This window comes from Rhagoletis pomonella, unplaced genomic scaffold (genome assembly GCF_013731165.1).
Source record: "Rhagoletis pomonella isolate Grant_MI unplaced genomic scaffold, Rhpom_1.0 Rhpom_scaffold_00007, whole genome shotgun sequence".
Taxonomy (NCBI): domain Eukaryota; kingdom Metazoa; phylum Arthropoda; class Insecta; order Diptera; family Tephritidae; genus Rhagoletis; species Rhagoletis pomonella.
The window spans coordinates 55,995,803-56,012,581 of NW_023458561.1; the positions used below are offsets into that span (position 1 = coordinate 55,995,803).

The 16,779-nt window shown below is 34.8% G+C and overlaps 2 protein-coding genes across 2 annotated transcripts; one reads left to right on the plus strand and one right to left on the minus strand.

Moving 5' to 3' along the window:
• Positions 1-3,372: 3,372 nt before the first annotated feature.
• On the plus strand, positions 3,373-7,848 carry LOC118743107 (esterase E4-like). Its single transcript, XM_036475613.1, has 7 exons — positions 3,373-3,567; positions 3,670-3,813; positions 5,501-5,654; positions 5,772-5,957; positions 6,026-6,588; positions 6,684-6,979; positions 7,478-7,848. The coding sequence occupies exons 1-7, from the start codon at positions 3,373-3,375 to the stop codon at positions 7,647-7,649; spliced, it is 1,710 nt and encodes a 569-aa protein (XP_036331506.1). The 3' UTR covers positions 7,650-7,848.
• Positions 7,849-9,577: 1,729 nt separating this feature from the next.
• LOC118743105 (venom carboxylesterase-6-like) lies at positions 9,578-15,788 on the minus strand. Its single transcript, XM_036475610.1, has 7 exons — positions 15,545-15,788; positions 15,319-15,462; positions 13,047-13,200; positions 12,761-12,946; positions 12,122-12,687; positions 11,767-12,062; positions 9,578-9,799 (listed from the first exon to the last, which is right to left on the minus strand). The coding sequence occupies exons 1-7, from the start codon at positions 15,737-15,739 to the stop codon at positions 9,628-9,630; spliced, it is 1,713 nt and encodes a 570-aa protein (XP_036331503.1). The 5' UTR covers positions 15,740-15,788; the 3' UTR covers positions 9,578-9,627.
• Positions 15,789-16,779: the final 991 nt, after the last annotated feature.

Consider the following 16,779-nt stretch of genomic DNA (forward strand, 5'->3'; position numbering starts at 1 on the left):
AAAAAAACGGCTTTCAAAATATATATGTATTAGTATATATTTTATAACATACGCCACTTAAGTCAAAGTAAAAAACTTTGGGCAAAACTGACAAAAATTCAGTAAATTAAAAAAATCATCAAAATTTTCAAATTTATAATTGGTATTTTTAGAAGCCAACTAATTTTTTTATTATTTAATTTATTATTTATTTTATTTATAGCTTTAATTTAGGCTAAAATGGAAGGTTCTATCACCTTTTGTTTTTTTTTTCTTCCAAAATATTGCAAAAAACTGTATACTTAGGGATTCGTAATCAGCACAAAAAGGTCTTTTAATAACAGCTTTAACATTTGCCGCAACAAAATCACTGTTGCCTCGTGGAATTGCATTATTTAATACATACTATGTATACATATATATTTAGTCAATGGCATCAATATTTTTATAGTGTGAAATTGGCAGAGTTGCAATTGTGACTAAAAATAAAATTTAAACAAAAGTATTCCGCGCTCTAGGTATATCATTTAATAATTTAAAATTAAATAGTTTTCCGCAAAAGGTAGCCATTCCCCGATTCCCCGCAACGAGAAAATCTCCCTGCAAATCGGGAAATTCGGGGGGAGTAGTGGAATGCTTAGATAAGGTTAGGTTAAGAAGGCGCACACAAACGACTCGCACTCCCACTCGGAGGCAAACTTGCCCATTGTGAATGCCCCCTATGAGGCATATCCTTCTAACCAGCCCGTCGATAGGGAGGGGGCAAAAGGGGTGAATCCCCCCGGGCCCGGGCTTCTTAAGGGGCCCGAAATATGAAAACCATAACTTGTTACTATTTTCTACAATGTAATTGCTCCTTCGTTATAGGCTTTTATTATAAATATTATAAATATTATAAATATATTCCGTTTCGTGCTGGTTACTTCTGGCCCTATAAATTAAAGAAAATGATCATATGGACCAAAACGCGTACTGTTTCAATACGTTTTGGGTCACAGCTGTAGGTCGTTTCGGAAGTAATTTTCCCAGATATTGAGGTTTTTCGCGGTTAAGTACACGAAAACGGCTTTAGTGGCCATTTAGTACTATTCTTACCCTTCAAATTGCGCCTTCGAGTGGTGCTTTACAAATTTACCTTCAGAAATTATGACCATTGGAAGGTGATATAATGAGTTAGAAAGCAAATGCTGGGTTTGGCGATGTTAGATTCGAGGACGCGGCAATTTAAGTGGCCGTAATTCTCTAAGGAGAAATGGTATTTTGAAGGATAAAAATAGCACAAACTTGAAATATTTCTAATAGATTTTTGCTAATTAACCAGAAAATCTCTTCTTCTTTTTTGAAATAATAAAATTGTAGCGTTTTTTATTTTTCTACATACGTAATTTTTATTTTCTGAGCCTATTTAACTATGGGTTAACTATTACGTTAAATAGCTTACAATGTTGCTGAGCCCTATTTCTAACTAAATAAAAAATAATTTTACGTGAAAATTCAATCATAAAAAGACTTACGTTACAAATAGTTTTGCACCGAAACACACATGACTAATGAGGAGTCCCTATAGGAAACTGCAAATTCCGCCCCACAAAAACTTGTTGATATTTTGGACATTACCGCAGAAAATAATGCCGACTTTATTTTCATTAAGAAAGTTAATCACTGATTATTACACAAGGCAATCGAAGAGAAGCAAGTATAACGCAAAAAATTGTGACCTTTAAATATAAACAACCCTTAATTTCATGTTGTGCTTTTTTAATTTTCATTAATTTAAAGGTGACTCAGGATTAAGTGAATTTTTATGTTTAAAAGAAGGAGATTCGTATTAATGTTTCGTTTTCGGCGTTTTTGGATGCTTTTAGTTTTATACACTTTATATAGAGGGGCCCGTGATTTTTTTAGACCCAAGTCCGAGTTTTCTCTCGACGGTCCTGCTTCTAACCGCTGTTGTTCCATATTGTCAGTATGGTGTCTGCTAAATCACTTACTACCCCGGATGTAGCTGAGCTGAGCTCCGATATTTTCACTTCCGCTATTGCGAACAAACAAAAAGTGGGATCCCAAATGTTTGAGACGTCTTGTCTGGAAAGCTAGTCATTGACAAATATAATGTGGTGGGAAGCTTGTTGGTATACGCCATCTATGGATCATTGGCGCCCTGTATTGATACCGGTAGAGCCCTTAATTCAGGTTTTCTTAGCGTCTCTTACTGAGTCTCGGCCATAAAGATGTTGACATCATTAATCATAATTTACTACTTATATAGTGACTAAATTTTTACAGCGACACTTTTTATGCTAAAAAAGTTAATTGATAAATTAGAAAAAAAAACACAAATTTTTCCATCGATAAATTAGGGCAACCCTAATAGTTAAGCAAATATTTTCGGTATCCAACTATATAAAAACTTAAACACGAGTAAAAGCAAATATTTGCTGTCTCATTTCCACTTTCTTCAAATATTTGAATTCAAACTCAAAATTCACTCTCGCCTTTGGTATAAAAAAGTAAATAAATATTTGGCGTTTAGTGTCCAACCGAGCTTTTTTCCTAATTTGTTGTTAGGGTCTTGAAATTAAAACATAAAACTGATGGAATTTGAGATTAACACCGACTTCGAACGATAGGTGGTTTCTTATGAGATGCTTTTTTCTTGATAGAACCACACTGGTAGATTTGTATTTGCTTGGCCATTGGCGAACGCTATATCAAACAAAAAAAAAACTTTTGGATGCTACTCAGATCAGGAATGGAATCTGGGACTACCAAGTATTAGTACGCACCTTTACCTATACAGCTACGCTACATATTTCACGTGAATTTACGACCTTGAAAAGCAATCGTAAAATTTTATGGGAAGTACACGAATAGCATAAATTGAAGCGACGAAAAACAGAACGCTTAAGCAAAGGGGTAAACTTAAACGAAGGTTAAAACTACATAATAAACAGTATGAAGAGGAAGTACCTACTACGTAAAATTTAAAATTTATGCGACTGTCTGAAAATTACACCCTTAACAGAGCTCAGGATTCCACCTTGGATCACATAATGGCACACAAAACCAAAATAGAATTATAACATCCAGCTTAAGATTAGCTTTGTCTTTAGAACTAGCATTTTGTTTAATTATACGCATAATATGTTTAACAGAATCTTCGAATAAAGTGTCGCTAATATGTATACATATTTCAAGGGGGATACATATGTTCGTGCACAGAGTGTAAATTTATGCGTTTCGTAATTTTACTTGTTTAGGTGAATACCCTAACAATTAATTGCTATTCATTTCAAAAAGCATTTATTCCTCTGCCAACTGATATAAAAGCTTGTCTGAGTAGAGGCACGACGACGAGTTATAGCTGAGGTTTTTCAAAGAGTGCTTCTCAAAATGCGTAAACGTCTTATTGTAATTTTAGTATTTTATTTAAATTTTGCTAATACACAAGCAGACGCGCCGCAAGTTTGCATCGACTCGCTGGGATGTATTGAGGGCATTTATAAAACGGGCAACGAGGTAGAAAAATATGAGGCCTTCTATGGTGTGCCATATGCCAAGCCGCCGATCGCTGACTTACGTTTTAAGGTATAGAAAAAAAAACAGAGCACGGAAATATTCCTTAAAATATGGGAAAATAGTTACAAATGTATGCAAATAGTTTCGTTAATATGTATTCTTATGTAATAGAATCCCCAACCAGTTGAGCCGTGGAACGGCACCTTCTCAGCAACAGAGCCGCATACAGAATGTTTACAAAGGAATTACTTCGCATCACCCTTTACCACGTCGGGCGTAGAAGACTGCCTTTATTTGAATGTGTATCGTCCTGCGGTGAGTATTTTTTTTTAATTTAATTTAATATCGTTCATCCCATGAATATTTAGTAGAACTTAATTGTAGTACTAGTATATAGTAAATATTATTTCTTTTTATGATTTCGTTAAAGAGCTTCCAAGTGTTATTTAGTATCCAGAATTTGAAAACTTATAGTGAATTTATAAGAACTAAGAGTGTCAGCTACTATCAAAATTCGACCGTATTTCTAGGGGTTTTTAAACAATTTATTTGCGATACAGTTTTATGAGTGACTTTCGAAAAACTATTCGTATAAATCATCGTATTCGTATCCGTATTAATCTTCGTTTTCGTATTCATCTTCGGTTGGTCTTCGCACTCGTGTTTGGATTCGTTGTAGTCGTCGTCCTTCACATTTGTTTTCGCGGTCGTATTCGTATTCATCTTTGTCCTAATACTCGTCTTCATATTCGTGTTCGCCTTCGTCTTCGTCTCCGTAATTACCTTCGCATTCGTGATCGAATTCTTCCCCATAATCGACAATCGCCTTTAGTTAGTTTCATCTTAGTATTCGAAATCTCTTTCATATTGCTGCTAGTCGTTAAATATGTACACGTGTTCGCCTTCGCATCCGCCATTACATTCGTGTTCGTTTGGGACTATGAAGAAAAAAAAAACATTCAAAAAACCACAACAACTCTCGTCATCTACAGGAAAATACCTTACGACTTGTTGTTTTGGTTTAAAAATTGGTCCAGCAGGACCAGCGAACGTAAATGACACAATTCAATTTTTTTTAACAAAATTCAATCATTAAATTCGCTCAATTAAATACTTAACTGCAACCACTAAAAGCAGAATAGTAATCAGTGTTGCCAGAACTTTTTGGACCAACCGGCTAAATTGGCAAAAAAATCGGCTAAAACCGGCTAAACTGTTTCAACTAAATTTCACATGTTTTATTTAAATAAATCACAAGTAGAAAGACTAGTTCTTGAAGACAAGTAGCAAATTCAAACTGGAAAAAATTTTGCCAGCAAGAATTTGCAATTAGGAAAAACATATGATCGTGGCACGTGGTTAGATTTTTTTGCCGACGATAATTTGAATAAACAAGTTCGTTAAATTTAAAAATTTACAAACTTGAGCTTGAAAATATCCATTTTTCCATTACCTTAAACCATGGAACAGCCATCTTGTCAACTTAAGTCTAATGCCCCAGCTCTTCCCTATTAATTTCCGATAGATCCAGATCAAAGCCCTAGCCTTTTAAATATCCAGGTGTAGGTTCTGTGAGAACCTGTCCTCAAGGATGACTCCCAGATATTTGACTTCTTTACAGAAGTGATTTTTGTCTCCCCGAAAGAATGGTTCTGGCAAATTCTTAGGTTAGAAATACTTAGGGCTTTCAAACCTACCTCTAATTAGGATGGCAATGACATTCACGTAGCTCTCACGAGCCATGATTGTAAACAATTATTCTAAAATTTTAGAATGTTGAACTCTAACATAACTCTTAAATCCTCTAATAAATACTGACGAGGTCGTAAAAGAAATCCTTAAATAAGTTCTATTGAGTTAGCGAGAAAACTGAAGACACAGGCACTAAAATTAAGCTCTTCTGTCCAACACATGTGAACTTTCGCTTGTATGAGACGTGCTGTCGCACGATGTTATAACAATTATATGGTTACTTGTTTTAATGAGAGTTTTCTACCTGCAGCAACGTTCTGATGAAAAACTACCCGTCTTGTTTTTTATACACGGCGGTGGATTCTTTTTTGGCAATCCGAATCCTTCATTCAATGGTCCTCAATATTTTATGGATACGAGCGAGGTCATACTGGTGATACCTGCCTATCGTTTGGGTCCATTCGGTGAGTATTGAGTATTGTTTATTTACTCAGCGATCGATAGGGAGATAAGCTTAGTTTTACGTTGTTTCGCAAAAAAAAAAAATAACTGTATTCCATGTGTAAACAAAACTTTTTTAGGTTTCCTAAGTAGCGGTGATGAGCACATGACTGGCAATTTTGGATTAAAGGATCAAAATTTAGCTTTGAAATGGGTGCAATCGTACATATCCGCATTCGGTGGTGATCCTACGCGTGTTACTATTTTCGGCCATAGTGTTGGCGGTGTATCAGTCCATTTACATATGCTAAGCTCCGCCTCAAAAGGTACGATTTTTGTTGCTGCATTACTGATAATAATAATAATAATAACAAGATATTGGGTCCATCCAAAGGTTTGTTTCGCAATGCGATTCCAATTAGTGGGGTTGGAGGTACACAATTTATCGCACCAATTGACCAAAAGGCACAAACTATTAAATTTGCCACAGCGGCAGGAATAAGCAACGCTACCAATATGTCTTCCATAGAACTTGTCGATGCTCTACGCAGTTTAGAAGCAGAGCAATTGGTACTAGCTTCCGATGCCTTGAAAACTTGGGATGTTTACCCTTTTGCAAATTTTCGACTCACCATTGAAGAGGAATCATGGCCAGAGCCATTTTTAACCACCAACGTGCGTGAATTACTCGATAAAGATCCACCCAAGACAGTGCCATGGATTGCAGGTAATGCACCCACGAAAGGTGAAGGCCTGATCATAGCTCTAAGACTTGCTGGTAATTCGTCTTTGCAAGCTGAGTTCAACGAAAACTTTGATGAATTATTAAAGGTGATATTGGAGTTGCCTGCCACAGAAAACTCGGAGAAGGTCAACGATGTTGTAGAACGTTTAGTGACAGAATATATGGGTGGAGTTCACTCGTTGAATAACGACACACTGGATGGCTTCTTAGAGGTATGTACATATGTATGTTGCTAATGAGAGTATATTTTTAATGGTTTTGTTGGAACAAATATTTATGTATGTACTTACTAAGTACTTCCCCTTAGCTTTTGGGTGATGATAACTTTATTTATCCTGCATATAAAACAATTGCCGATAATGTGGAAGCCACTAATGGAGGGCAAATTCCAACAGGATATATGCAGTTCAATTATCATGGTCCTTATTCGTACTCTGAATTTTTTTCGGGCAGCACGAAAGACTTTGGTACCGTACACTATGACGACACTTTATTTCTTTTTGGTATGGAACTATTAGCACCGCTTGGATATTCCAAATCGTCGCCAGAGGCAGCGCTAGTAAAGCGTTATGTGGGTATTTATGTGGACTTCGCCAAAACCGGGTGAGTTTATCGATTGTCACATGATAAAGTGTTATTTGGTGAGCTTGGATTTGTTAAATTTTCGCAAACCTATGTCTAAAAATCTCAAAATCATCCCGCTGTTTGCTAAATTCGGACAGTATATAGTATGTATGTACACTAGGGATGGGTTCTGTATATGTGTAGAAGAATTAAGGAAAGCTTGTGAGTTTCTCGTCTAGCGACTGCAGCCAGAGTGGTAGTAACGGGGAGTACGTAGATTATTGAACGCTCTCCTAATGTCACCGTAACCTAACTTAACTTATAGTGAAGTACTTATTAACGGAGTATCACTCGTAGAAAAAGATGAGTTTTGCAGAAAATCTCCCTAGAAAAGAAATGTCCTGTGAAATAAAGTGCGAATATTGTCCGTAATTTTAATTACTCTAGCAGCTGCTTAGTAGTTGTCGTTTTTGTTGCCACTAAAAGCTTAATATTTTTAATACATAACAGTAAAATACTTTTGTTTTTTTCTTTTAGAAATGTTGAAGTCTTCAATAAAACACAGTCCTGCACTAAGACATTGTTTGAAAAACAAGGTTTTTGTGATTATTTGTCCATCGTTAATGATACGGAACCATTTCAAGTTGACAACGCATGGAATACGGAACGCATGAAATTGTGGGATTATGTGTACAAAACATTTTTCTAATTTGAAATCATTACAAATTTTGCATACATAAAACAAATTGTGCCATCATTCATCACAAAGTAAATTTTATTTGTAAATAAATAATATATATGTAAATTCACCTAAACGCATAAAAGCCTCATATCCACGTAAAGCTCGTAAAATTGTTTAATTTTGTATGGAAAACCGGTTTATTTACGAGGTTTACACAGTTACGAGGCATTTACGCATTTATATGAATACCCAAAATAATGTTAAATGTGTTTTGATTTATACGAAATCAGGAAATGATGTCATTTGATTATAAATACATATCGCATGTTTAATACTATACAGAATTATTTCAAAATTTGAAGTTTGTGGGGAAACGCAATCAAAGTTTGATCAATTCATATAGTTGGTATGCCAAAAGACAGATGGAAACTCATATATCTTTGCCATGTTTGGGAAGTTTAGTCATCTGGTAGGCTGAAGGAATTCTCCTCAACAAGCTTATTAATTGAATGATGACAACTCCAAAAACTTAGGTTTTGAGTTACATCCCTATATTATTAAACGTGCGATATATACATACAGTGGCGAACAAAGGTATTGGCACAGTGATTTTTTCGCAATATATGCAAAGCTTTTTATTCTAGTTTTTTTTCGATATTTTTTTATAAAAATATAATTCATACTACCAAAAAACATAAAAAAGAACCTGCGTGAAAAAATTGCCAAAATTCAACGCGATTTTCTAGCAACTTCACTCTTGCACTTTGTTATGCTAAAATTAAATGGGCTATAAAACCGCATGCTTAGCTCTACCAGCTTTGTTGTTGCTTCTTTCTTTAGCTCCCTGTATCGATCCTACACAAGAATGATAGATTCTCTCAATCGTGGATCCTACATACCTCGCGTTGCGCCCTAATGTAGCGTGGCTCTGTAGGCGGCATCTCTTTTCTCTGGCCTTCGTGGCATTTCCCAGCGTACCAGCTGTTCTTTCGGAGCGGGAAATGTGGTTTCACTCTGCTCGCATATATCAGTTTGTTGAAGCGTGCTCTCTGAGGGCAGGTGCGGGACTCGATTGCCAAGTAAATCGGCCATCAGTTGTGATTTCTGGTGGTAAGAGGAAGTTATGAAATAGTATTAGATATGACCCTCTCGGTATGGCGATATGTTTTGGAAAACCCTATCCCACCAAAAACTTTTCTGTTTTTGGTAATCGCTTACTATTTGTATCGATGGAGTAACGCATTACAATTCGCCTCAAGACAATATTAGCGCGGATTTTCAGATGGGATGAAGAGTGCCAATATGTAGTTGCAAATATCTTAAAACAAAAAAAAAAAGTATGAAACACACTTACCGAACTTCCTCAGCCATACGCATTCGCGTCCCCAATCAGCAATTCCTTGGCCCACAGTGGGCATGCACATGCGTTCCCGGTTGTATGACTTAAATTTTTCAATTAACACTCGCTTTCTAGCAATTCTGTATGCGCCGTTAGTCGCGCTCATACGACTCGAATTGTCACTAATCGCGCCGGTAACACGCCAACTTTCCGCTTCGTCGATGGTGGTAAAAAAATTGAGATAAAGGCCGTTAACTGTTTAACCATAATTTTTTTTTTTCATTTTGAGTATTAAAGCGCAGTGTTTGGGCTTTCACATTCTCCCACTCAGACAGATAAATTGCATACATTTATTGTTTTTACAATATTTTACTCAACAGAATTTTGTTGGGCAGTGTAATTATTATCTTTGATCGAAAAAATAAAAATCAAGTAATAATAATTTCCTTTGAGCGAAAAAATAAAACTCAAATATTAATTATTGCTTTTAATCTTAATTGATTAAACTCCAAAAATAAAAAATCCTTGTAAATTCAAGTAGGACGTACGAGCACAAATACGTGATTATAACCTGTTGATTTTTTTGGTTTATATTTGAAAAATAATGATTATTCCCTTAATTATATAATGTATATAAGATATTTATTTGTATTACATATTTACATCTTAATAAAGTGTTTTGTATACATAATCCCACAATTTCATGCGTTCCGTATTCCATGCGTTGTCGACCTGAAATGGATCGGTCTCCTTGACGATGGACAAATAATCACAAAAACCTTGTTTTCCAAATGAATCCTTACTGCAGGGCTGCATTTTTTGGAAGACTTCAACATTTCTGAAAAGAAACATAAATATGTGGATGGTTAATCCGAGTAAAATAGGCAAAACCCTTCATCACACTACGAGCAGCGGTCAAAGCAGTTGGGAGTTAAATAGGGAGTTAAAAAGGTGGTCATTATACATACAAATTAATTTAAACCTAAAACTACAACTACAACTTTCAAAATCCTTTTGTGAAATTCAAGTATAGCGTCTCAAATCATCCCCATACATATACCGAAGTCCAGATTAACTAAAGTCTTTGGTGCCATAGTGTAACGAATCCTGTTTTTATCAACTTTATTTCGAAAAACTGACCAAGGTAATGCAACGGAAAAGGAAAAAAATATTGCTACACTGAGAAAAAATGAACCATATCCTCTTTGTTTAAAGCTAAAACATAAATGATTTTGCGCCAAACGACGTTTTGTTTACTTTAGACAGATTTATTTTTGTAGATTATTTTGTTTGAATACGATTTCGCTCTGCACTTCGCAGACGCTTTTTCCAAATTAAAAAAATCTAAAAAAAATTAAAATTATATGTTCCGCTAAATGTGATTTGAAGCTGGACACTCCTGACATCAACACATGGAAGCAAGCATCTCTGCGCACTCAGCTGCTTGTCACAATATGTGAGTGTCTTTTCAATGCCAAATCACGCGATTGGTACATTCGTACAGATTGGTTTTTGGTACCTGCAGAGTGGCGTAATTTGGAAATTTTTTATTGGTGAAAATTTCTAAGCAACTCCATTCTGTGATCGATTAAACAAACTTATGTTTAAGTTAAAAAAAAAAAAATTGTTTTAAAAATACTTTTTCTGTTCAAAAATTTCTAATTCGCTAACATGAAAAAACCAAAAATAACACTGCTTGAAATATTCACGTTATTTTTTCGTATGCTGGATTTCCGCTAGGCATTAAACGGCAAAAATGACAAATGACAAAGTCGGGCACTAAAAAATAATCGTGTCATTATGTTAAAGAAGGCATTAAGTTGATTTCCACATGGCAAATTTTTAAAGGCATACATTTTTTCTAATTCCAATGCTTAGTGGAAATCCGGTATTAGTGTGGGCTTGAAACATTAGCCAGATTTGCCACTGGGAAAAACTTCATGTTTCCAGCGCGCCATTACCGAAAGTTTTTAATGTTTTAAGCAGAAAAATAAATACATTTGTAATTCAATTTTTTGGAAGCTTTTTACTAAAAGATGAACAGAATAACGGTAAGACCACCTTGTTAGCAAATCTTTCAATTAGTCTTTCGAAATACGGAAAAGAGCTTTCAAGGTAGTTGTCAGATTTGACAATATTATCTTAGGAGAGACTTGCTGTGAAAAAATTAAAATTTTTTTTTTACATTGCAATAGTCCGACAAAATATTTTACTTGAAATCTAATAAATTTAACTCCTTTTTGAAACTTATACATAGGCAATCATAAATTCGCTGAGATATAGCAGATCAAAGTCAAAACTTTGCCAAATTAATGCGATTTTTGAAAAAAAAAATTAATTTTTTCGAATTCTGGTAGCGACCTCTAAATATTTTTTCTTAATTTTTGAATTTTTGCATACGCCGTTATTTTGTACGCAGAACAAAATACAGGGGTAGATATTGATATTTTTAAGGAACACCCTAGTGTACAAGTTAAATTTCTTTAGCCGATGTCCTTCTTACTCTAGAGAGGAACGCCACTGAGGTGCCCCTAATTTGGATAAGAGTGGAAAAGCTGGTACAAAAAATATTAAATCTAAGCGTCATAAAAATATCCAAAGATACGATGATAAGGTGGGATCTTATTGATCGGCCAAGTTAACCTAATCTGACAAACATATATATGTATGTATGCCTCATAAACGAAAGCCAAGTTATTACACTACGAACATCTTTGCATTGCACCTTGTATGTATTCGGCTCAGTTTAATGCTTACGAATAATTTCCCTTAACACATAGTTATTAGAAGCTCTTACGTACTCACCCGAATTTGGCAAATTCCACATACAGACCCACATATCGCTTTACCAACTCAGCGTCCGCCGACGATTTTGAATATCCAAGTGGTGCTATTAGTGGCATACCAAAAAGAAACAAGGTATCATCAACGTGTATCGCACCAAAGTCTTTCGTATTGCCCGAAAAAAATGTAGAATGTGTATAAGGTCCCTGATAACTGAACTTGATTATCCCTGTAGGGGACTGTGTTTCGTCACTAGATTTCACATTGTTGACAATTGCTTTGTATAATGGATAATGAAAGTTGAAATCACCTAAAAGCTAAACGTAGAAAAACACTTTGCCAACTATGTCATTTCAAATTGACTGTACTTCGTTACCTCTAAGAAACCATCCAATGTTTCGTTATTCAACATACGTACTCCACCCATATATTCTACCACTAAACGTTCTACTACATCGTTGACCTTTTCTGGGTTACGTTCCACAGCGGATAAATCTGTTGCTTGCTTAAATAATTCATCGAAATTCCCGTTGAACTCAGCTTGCAAAGCTGGATCTCCAGTGAGTTTTAGTACTGCGATTAGACCCTCACCTTTGGCTGGCATAACACCCGAAATCCATGGCACTGTCTTGGGCGGCTCTTTATCGAGTAATTCACGCACGTTGGTTGTTAAAAATGGCTCCGGCCATGATGCCTCTTCAATGGTGGGTCGAAAATGTGTCAAAGGATAAACGTACCAAGTTTTCAAGGCATCGGAAGCTTGCAACAATTGTTCTGCTGGTAAATTGCGCAAAGTATCGACAAGTTCTATAGAAGGCATATTGGAAGCGTTGGTTATTCCTGCAGCTGTGGAAAATTTAATAATTTGCGCCTTTGGGTCGATCGGTTCCGCAAATGCTGTATTTGCAACGCCACTAATTGGCACCACATTGCGAAATAAGCCTTCGAATTCACCGAATAAATATTGCCTCATAGAATTATTATCATTAAAGCAAAAAAAAAAAAAAAATCATACCTTTTGAGGCGGAGCTTAGCATATGTAAATGCGCCGATACTCCGCCAGCACTATGGCCAAAAATAGTAACACGCGAAGGATCACCACCGAATGCGGATATGTACGATTGCACCCATTTCAAAGCTAAATTTTGATCCTTTAATCCGAAATTGCCAGTCATGTGCTCATCACCGCTACTTAGGAAACCTAGGCAAGTTTTTAATTGAAATTGAGAAATAGGTGGCAACCTTTATTGTAGTACGAAGCATTAAAATTCCGCATACAATTTGCAGAAATACATACTTACCGAACGGACCCAAGCGGTAGGCAGGCATCACCAATATGACCTCGTTCGTATCCATAAAATATTCAGGACCAAAAAATAGAGGATTCGGAGATCCACAAAAAAATCCACCGCCGTGTATATAAAACAAAACTGGTAGATTTTCAGCAGAACGTTTCTGTGAATAAAAATTTATTTTCAATCCATGTGTCCTTGCGAAAAGCCATATGTGTGAGGTACATAGCTAAAGTTCTTCAAAATTCGAGTGACATATGACGCAGGATAGGAAAAATTATAATAAATCTATAATCTGAACAGCCAAATTTAAAAATATTTTCAAAAAAGGAGGCTCCCTCAATAGCCTTAAAGTATACGTATGTATGTGTGTATGTATGTATGTAAATATATAATAATATAACGTAGGCAAGTATCGACTCTCTGCTGGAAATTATACATACAGTGACTCAAACAAATGGCCACATTTTAATTTTTTTTTAATATTCATAGTGTTTTTCGAGCTAAAGTTTTTTGTTATTTTTCTATAAAAATACCAACTAAGCTTTAACCAAATACAAATAATTCACAGTTTCAAACTTTGTACAAAATTTAGGAAAAATCAACAAATTTTCATCAATATTTCAACTGGTCATTTGTTTGAGTAACTGTATCTACAATCCACGTATTACCTCGAGTCTAAATATCTTTCTTCTTTCTTGTCTTTGTTTACAGTGCCGAGTTTGAAAACTGAGTTTCCATATTTGCGATAGGCCAGATAGTTTCTGAGAAATTAAGTAATCATTCCAGATTTTTTGTTTTTTGATAGAAAAAATAAAAAAAACAAACTTTAGCATGGACAATACTAAAAAAAAATTGTTTCTGTGTACTATTTTTTTTTTGTGTTAAAGCCTGGTCTCTTACAAAAAAAAGCAAGCTACTAATGAAGAAAATCGATGGATAAATAAAAAAGGAATGAGTGGTAAAATAAAATGCGCAAGAATTTTTTTTATGAAAAATGCAAGGCTTCGGAGCAAAGTTTTTTTTTCATCGCGCCGTAACCGCCAAAAATCAAAGGCGAAATTTTTTTTTTAATTTTTCCTAGATCCTCTAGGAGCACTTCTACATCCAAAAGAAAAAAATCCAAGTGAATTTAATTTTTCTTTAAGGAGCTAAGGAGCAATTAAATTTTTTTTGCTCTTTGCTCCAGTTAAAATCCTTTGCTTCTTAGAATCCAATATCATTTCTACGAAAACTTGGTTTTTGTTTTAAACTTGTTTAAGCGCCTTGGGCGACGTCTAAATATTTTTTGATTTCAAAATAAAAAAAAACAGGGGTAAAATTTTTTCGGTATAAAACAGTACTAGGGGGTGGGAGCATTAAAATTCCTACTTTACTCTTTTTTTTACCTTCCTAATGTCCACACATTTGTGAAGCCGTGTCAAATAAAATAAAACAACTACTTTTTCAGTCTCACATTATAATTTCGTCGTCATAAAATATAATTGTAGCAAAATTTTGAGCACTCTTCTTCATTTTTCAGTTAGCGTTCGAGAATTTTCAATGAATAAATTTTTATCCGCCACTTTTTTTAAAATAATTAAATATAGAATCAAGAAATTAAAAAAAATTAAGACAAGCTTTGGTTAGTAAAAAAAAATATATAAAAAACGACCCACGCCTCACCTATCGGGCAAAATTTTAGTGGAGCTATTCCTGTAAGTAGTATACGTTTTAAATATGAACCGAATCAGACGATAAATAGAGTTTTTCAAAATATCTCGACTCCTGCGCCATCTTACATTAAATTTTTCACACAAAAAAATCAATATACATATTCGCGAAATCATGGGCCAAATATATATAGTAAAACTGCGTTTTTATTTTTTCTCTCTGATGGCAGGATTTTTTTAAAGGACTTAGAAATTTTAAAAAGAATTCTGACGTCAGAAATTAAAGTTTTACTATATTTAGCCCACAGTTGCGTGAGAAGATTTATAGTTTTTTTTTATTATTTTTTTTTGTCGCACGGTGTAAAATGTATATGTAAGTTTGGAATTAGCTAGGACTTGCTGTTGTTGTTTAGCAATTTTTTCCCCGTGTTAGTCATATGGAATAGTCAATATGGAAAAAAGTGCTACGTATGTGTTTTTATAAATTTATTATTATAAGATTTCGAACCTGAAATTTTTAAGTCTTTTTAAAAAAATTTAAAATAGTAAATACTAAAAACGCAAATTTACTACAACTGAGCGCTGTCGCTTTGCGTTTATTTAAGAAATATTTTTCAGAAAATACTCACCGCAGGACGATACAAATTCAAATAAAGACAGTCTTCTTCGCCCATCGTAGAAATAGGAGTTGCGAAGTAATTCCTTTGAATACATTCTGTATGCGGTTCTTTTGCTGGCAGTTTGTCGTGCCAAGGCTCAATCGGAACGGGGCTCTACATATATACCAGTAACAAATAAGCACATTTATAAAATAAATCTTCTATATTTCGTAGAAGGCCTCTGTATTTTTCTTACTTTAAATCTTAATTCCCCAATAGGCGGCTGGGCATAGGGCACACCCAAGAAGGCTTCATATTTTTCCACTTCGTTGCCTGGTTGATAAATGCCCTCAATACATCCCAGTGTGTCGATGCAAACTTCCGGTGCGTTTGCATTTGTGTAAGCAAAATTCAAATAAAATATTAAAATTACAATAAGCCGATTGTACATTTTGATAAACACGCTTTATGGGGAATTCATTTATAATCGATCGTACCGATATTCACACATGCTTTTATACACTTCCGAAGGTATGTATGTATGTAGGTAATTGTTGCCAGTGGCTTGCGTGCGTGGAATGAAGTGCAACAAACGTTTATTATACTTAGTAATTATTTTTTATAATATGTACTTAGGGATGACCTTATTAGCATGCAGAATGCTAACCAAACGCATCGTAACGACTAGTAATTGTAACAGATGCTTTTGGAGGGAACCCTACAATTGTTTTTAACTAGTTTTTTTTTTATCAACTGGAACAGGAGAATCGATTTTCTTCAAAATTTCTACTTTTTCTGCACTTTGCACTAACAAAAATTAATACAAATAAACAAAAATTCAAAAATCGGGCTCAACTAACCTCTTGCAAATTGCAAATTTTATAAGCTATATATGTATATATATTTAAAAAAATGTATCAAATTGAGTGAAAAATTAAGGCTCCAGTGAATTGTGAATACAAAATGCCAATTTTGAACCACTGTTCTATTCGGATTCAAATGCTCTGCTGCCTCAGCGCTATTCGATGACTTTAAGAAAATATTTGCTTAGGTTAAGTTCGAGAGTTGTGACAATGGAACATCCCTAATATGAACTAGCTCTTCCTAGCCTTAGCTCGTTCATCTTATTGAACTATAGTTTACCTAATTCAACTAGTTCGGTAGGAGGAGCTGAATTACTGACATGCATATCGTCGTTTAAAGTACAAAACCGCATATCGTCGTCGCTCTGCAATACCGCGTAACTGAAATTTTTTGCCAAAACTTGGATTGTTCATACAAGCTCTTAATATACATAAATATACTAACCAAAAATGCGATTGCTTTATAAAAAAGAGAACCATTTTGAAATATGTGTGAAAATAATTTATGCCACCTGATCACATACGCGGCTTTGCATTTTGTTGATACGCGGTTCTGTACTTTAAACGACGATATACTATAAACAGGGTAAAATTTCAAAAGGTCATTTTAAATACTTACCAGTTCCTC

What these genes read in the sequence shown, in the direction of transcription:
- LOC118743107 (XM_036475613.1), top strand. Translation starts at nt 3,373, where the DNA reads ATGCGTAAACGTCTTATTGTAATTTTAGTATTTTATTTAAATTTTGCT. An exon ending in CTATCGTTTGGGTCCATTCG is followed by an intron (nt 5,655 to 5,771) that starts GTGAGTATTGAG and finishes AAACTTTTTTAG; the next exon opens with GTTTCCTAAGTAGCGGTGAT. An exon ending in GTGGACTTCGCCAAAACCGG is followed by an intron (nt 6,980 to 7,477) that starts GTGAGTTTATCG and finishes TTTTTCTTTTAG; the next exon opens with AAATGTTGAAGTCTTCAATA.
- LOC118743105 (XM_036475610.1), bottom strand. Translation starts at nt 15,739, where the DNA reads ATGTACAATCGGCTTATTGTAATTTTAATATTTTATTTGAATTTTGCT. An exon ending in TGAATTTGTATCGTCCTGCG is followed by an intron (nt 13,201 to 15,318) that starts GTGAGTATTTTC and finishes TTTTATTCACAG; the next exon opens with AAACGTTCTGCTGAAAATCT. An exon ending in CATTGGATGGTTTCTTAGAG is followed by an intron (nt 12,063 to 12,121) that starts GTAACGAAGTAC and finishes TTCTACGTTTAG; the next exon opens with CTTTTAGGTGATTTCAACTT.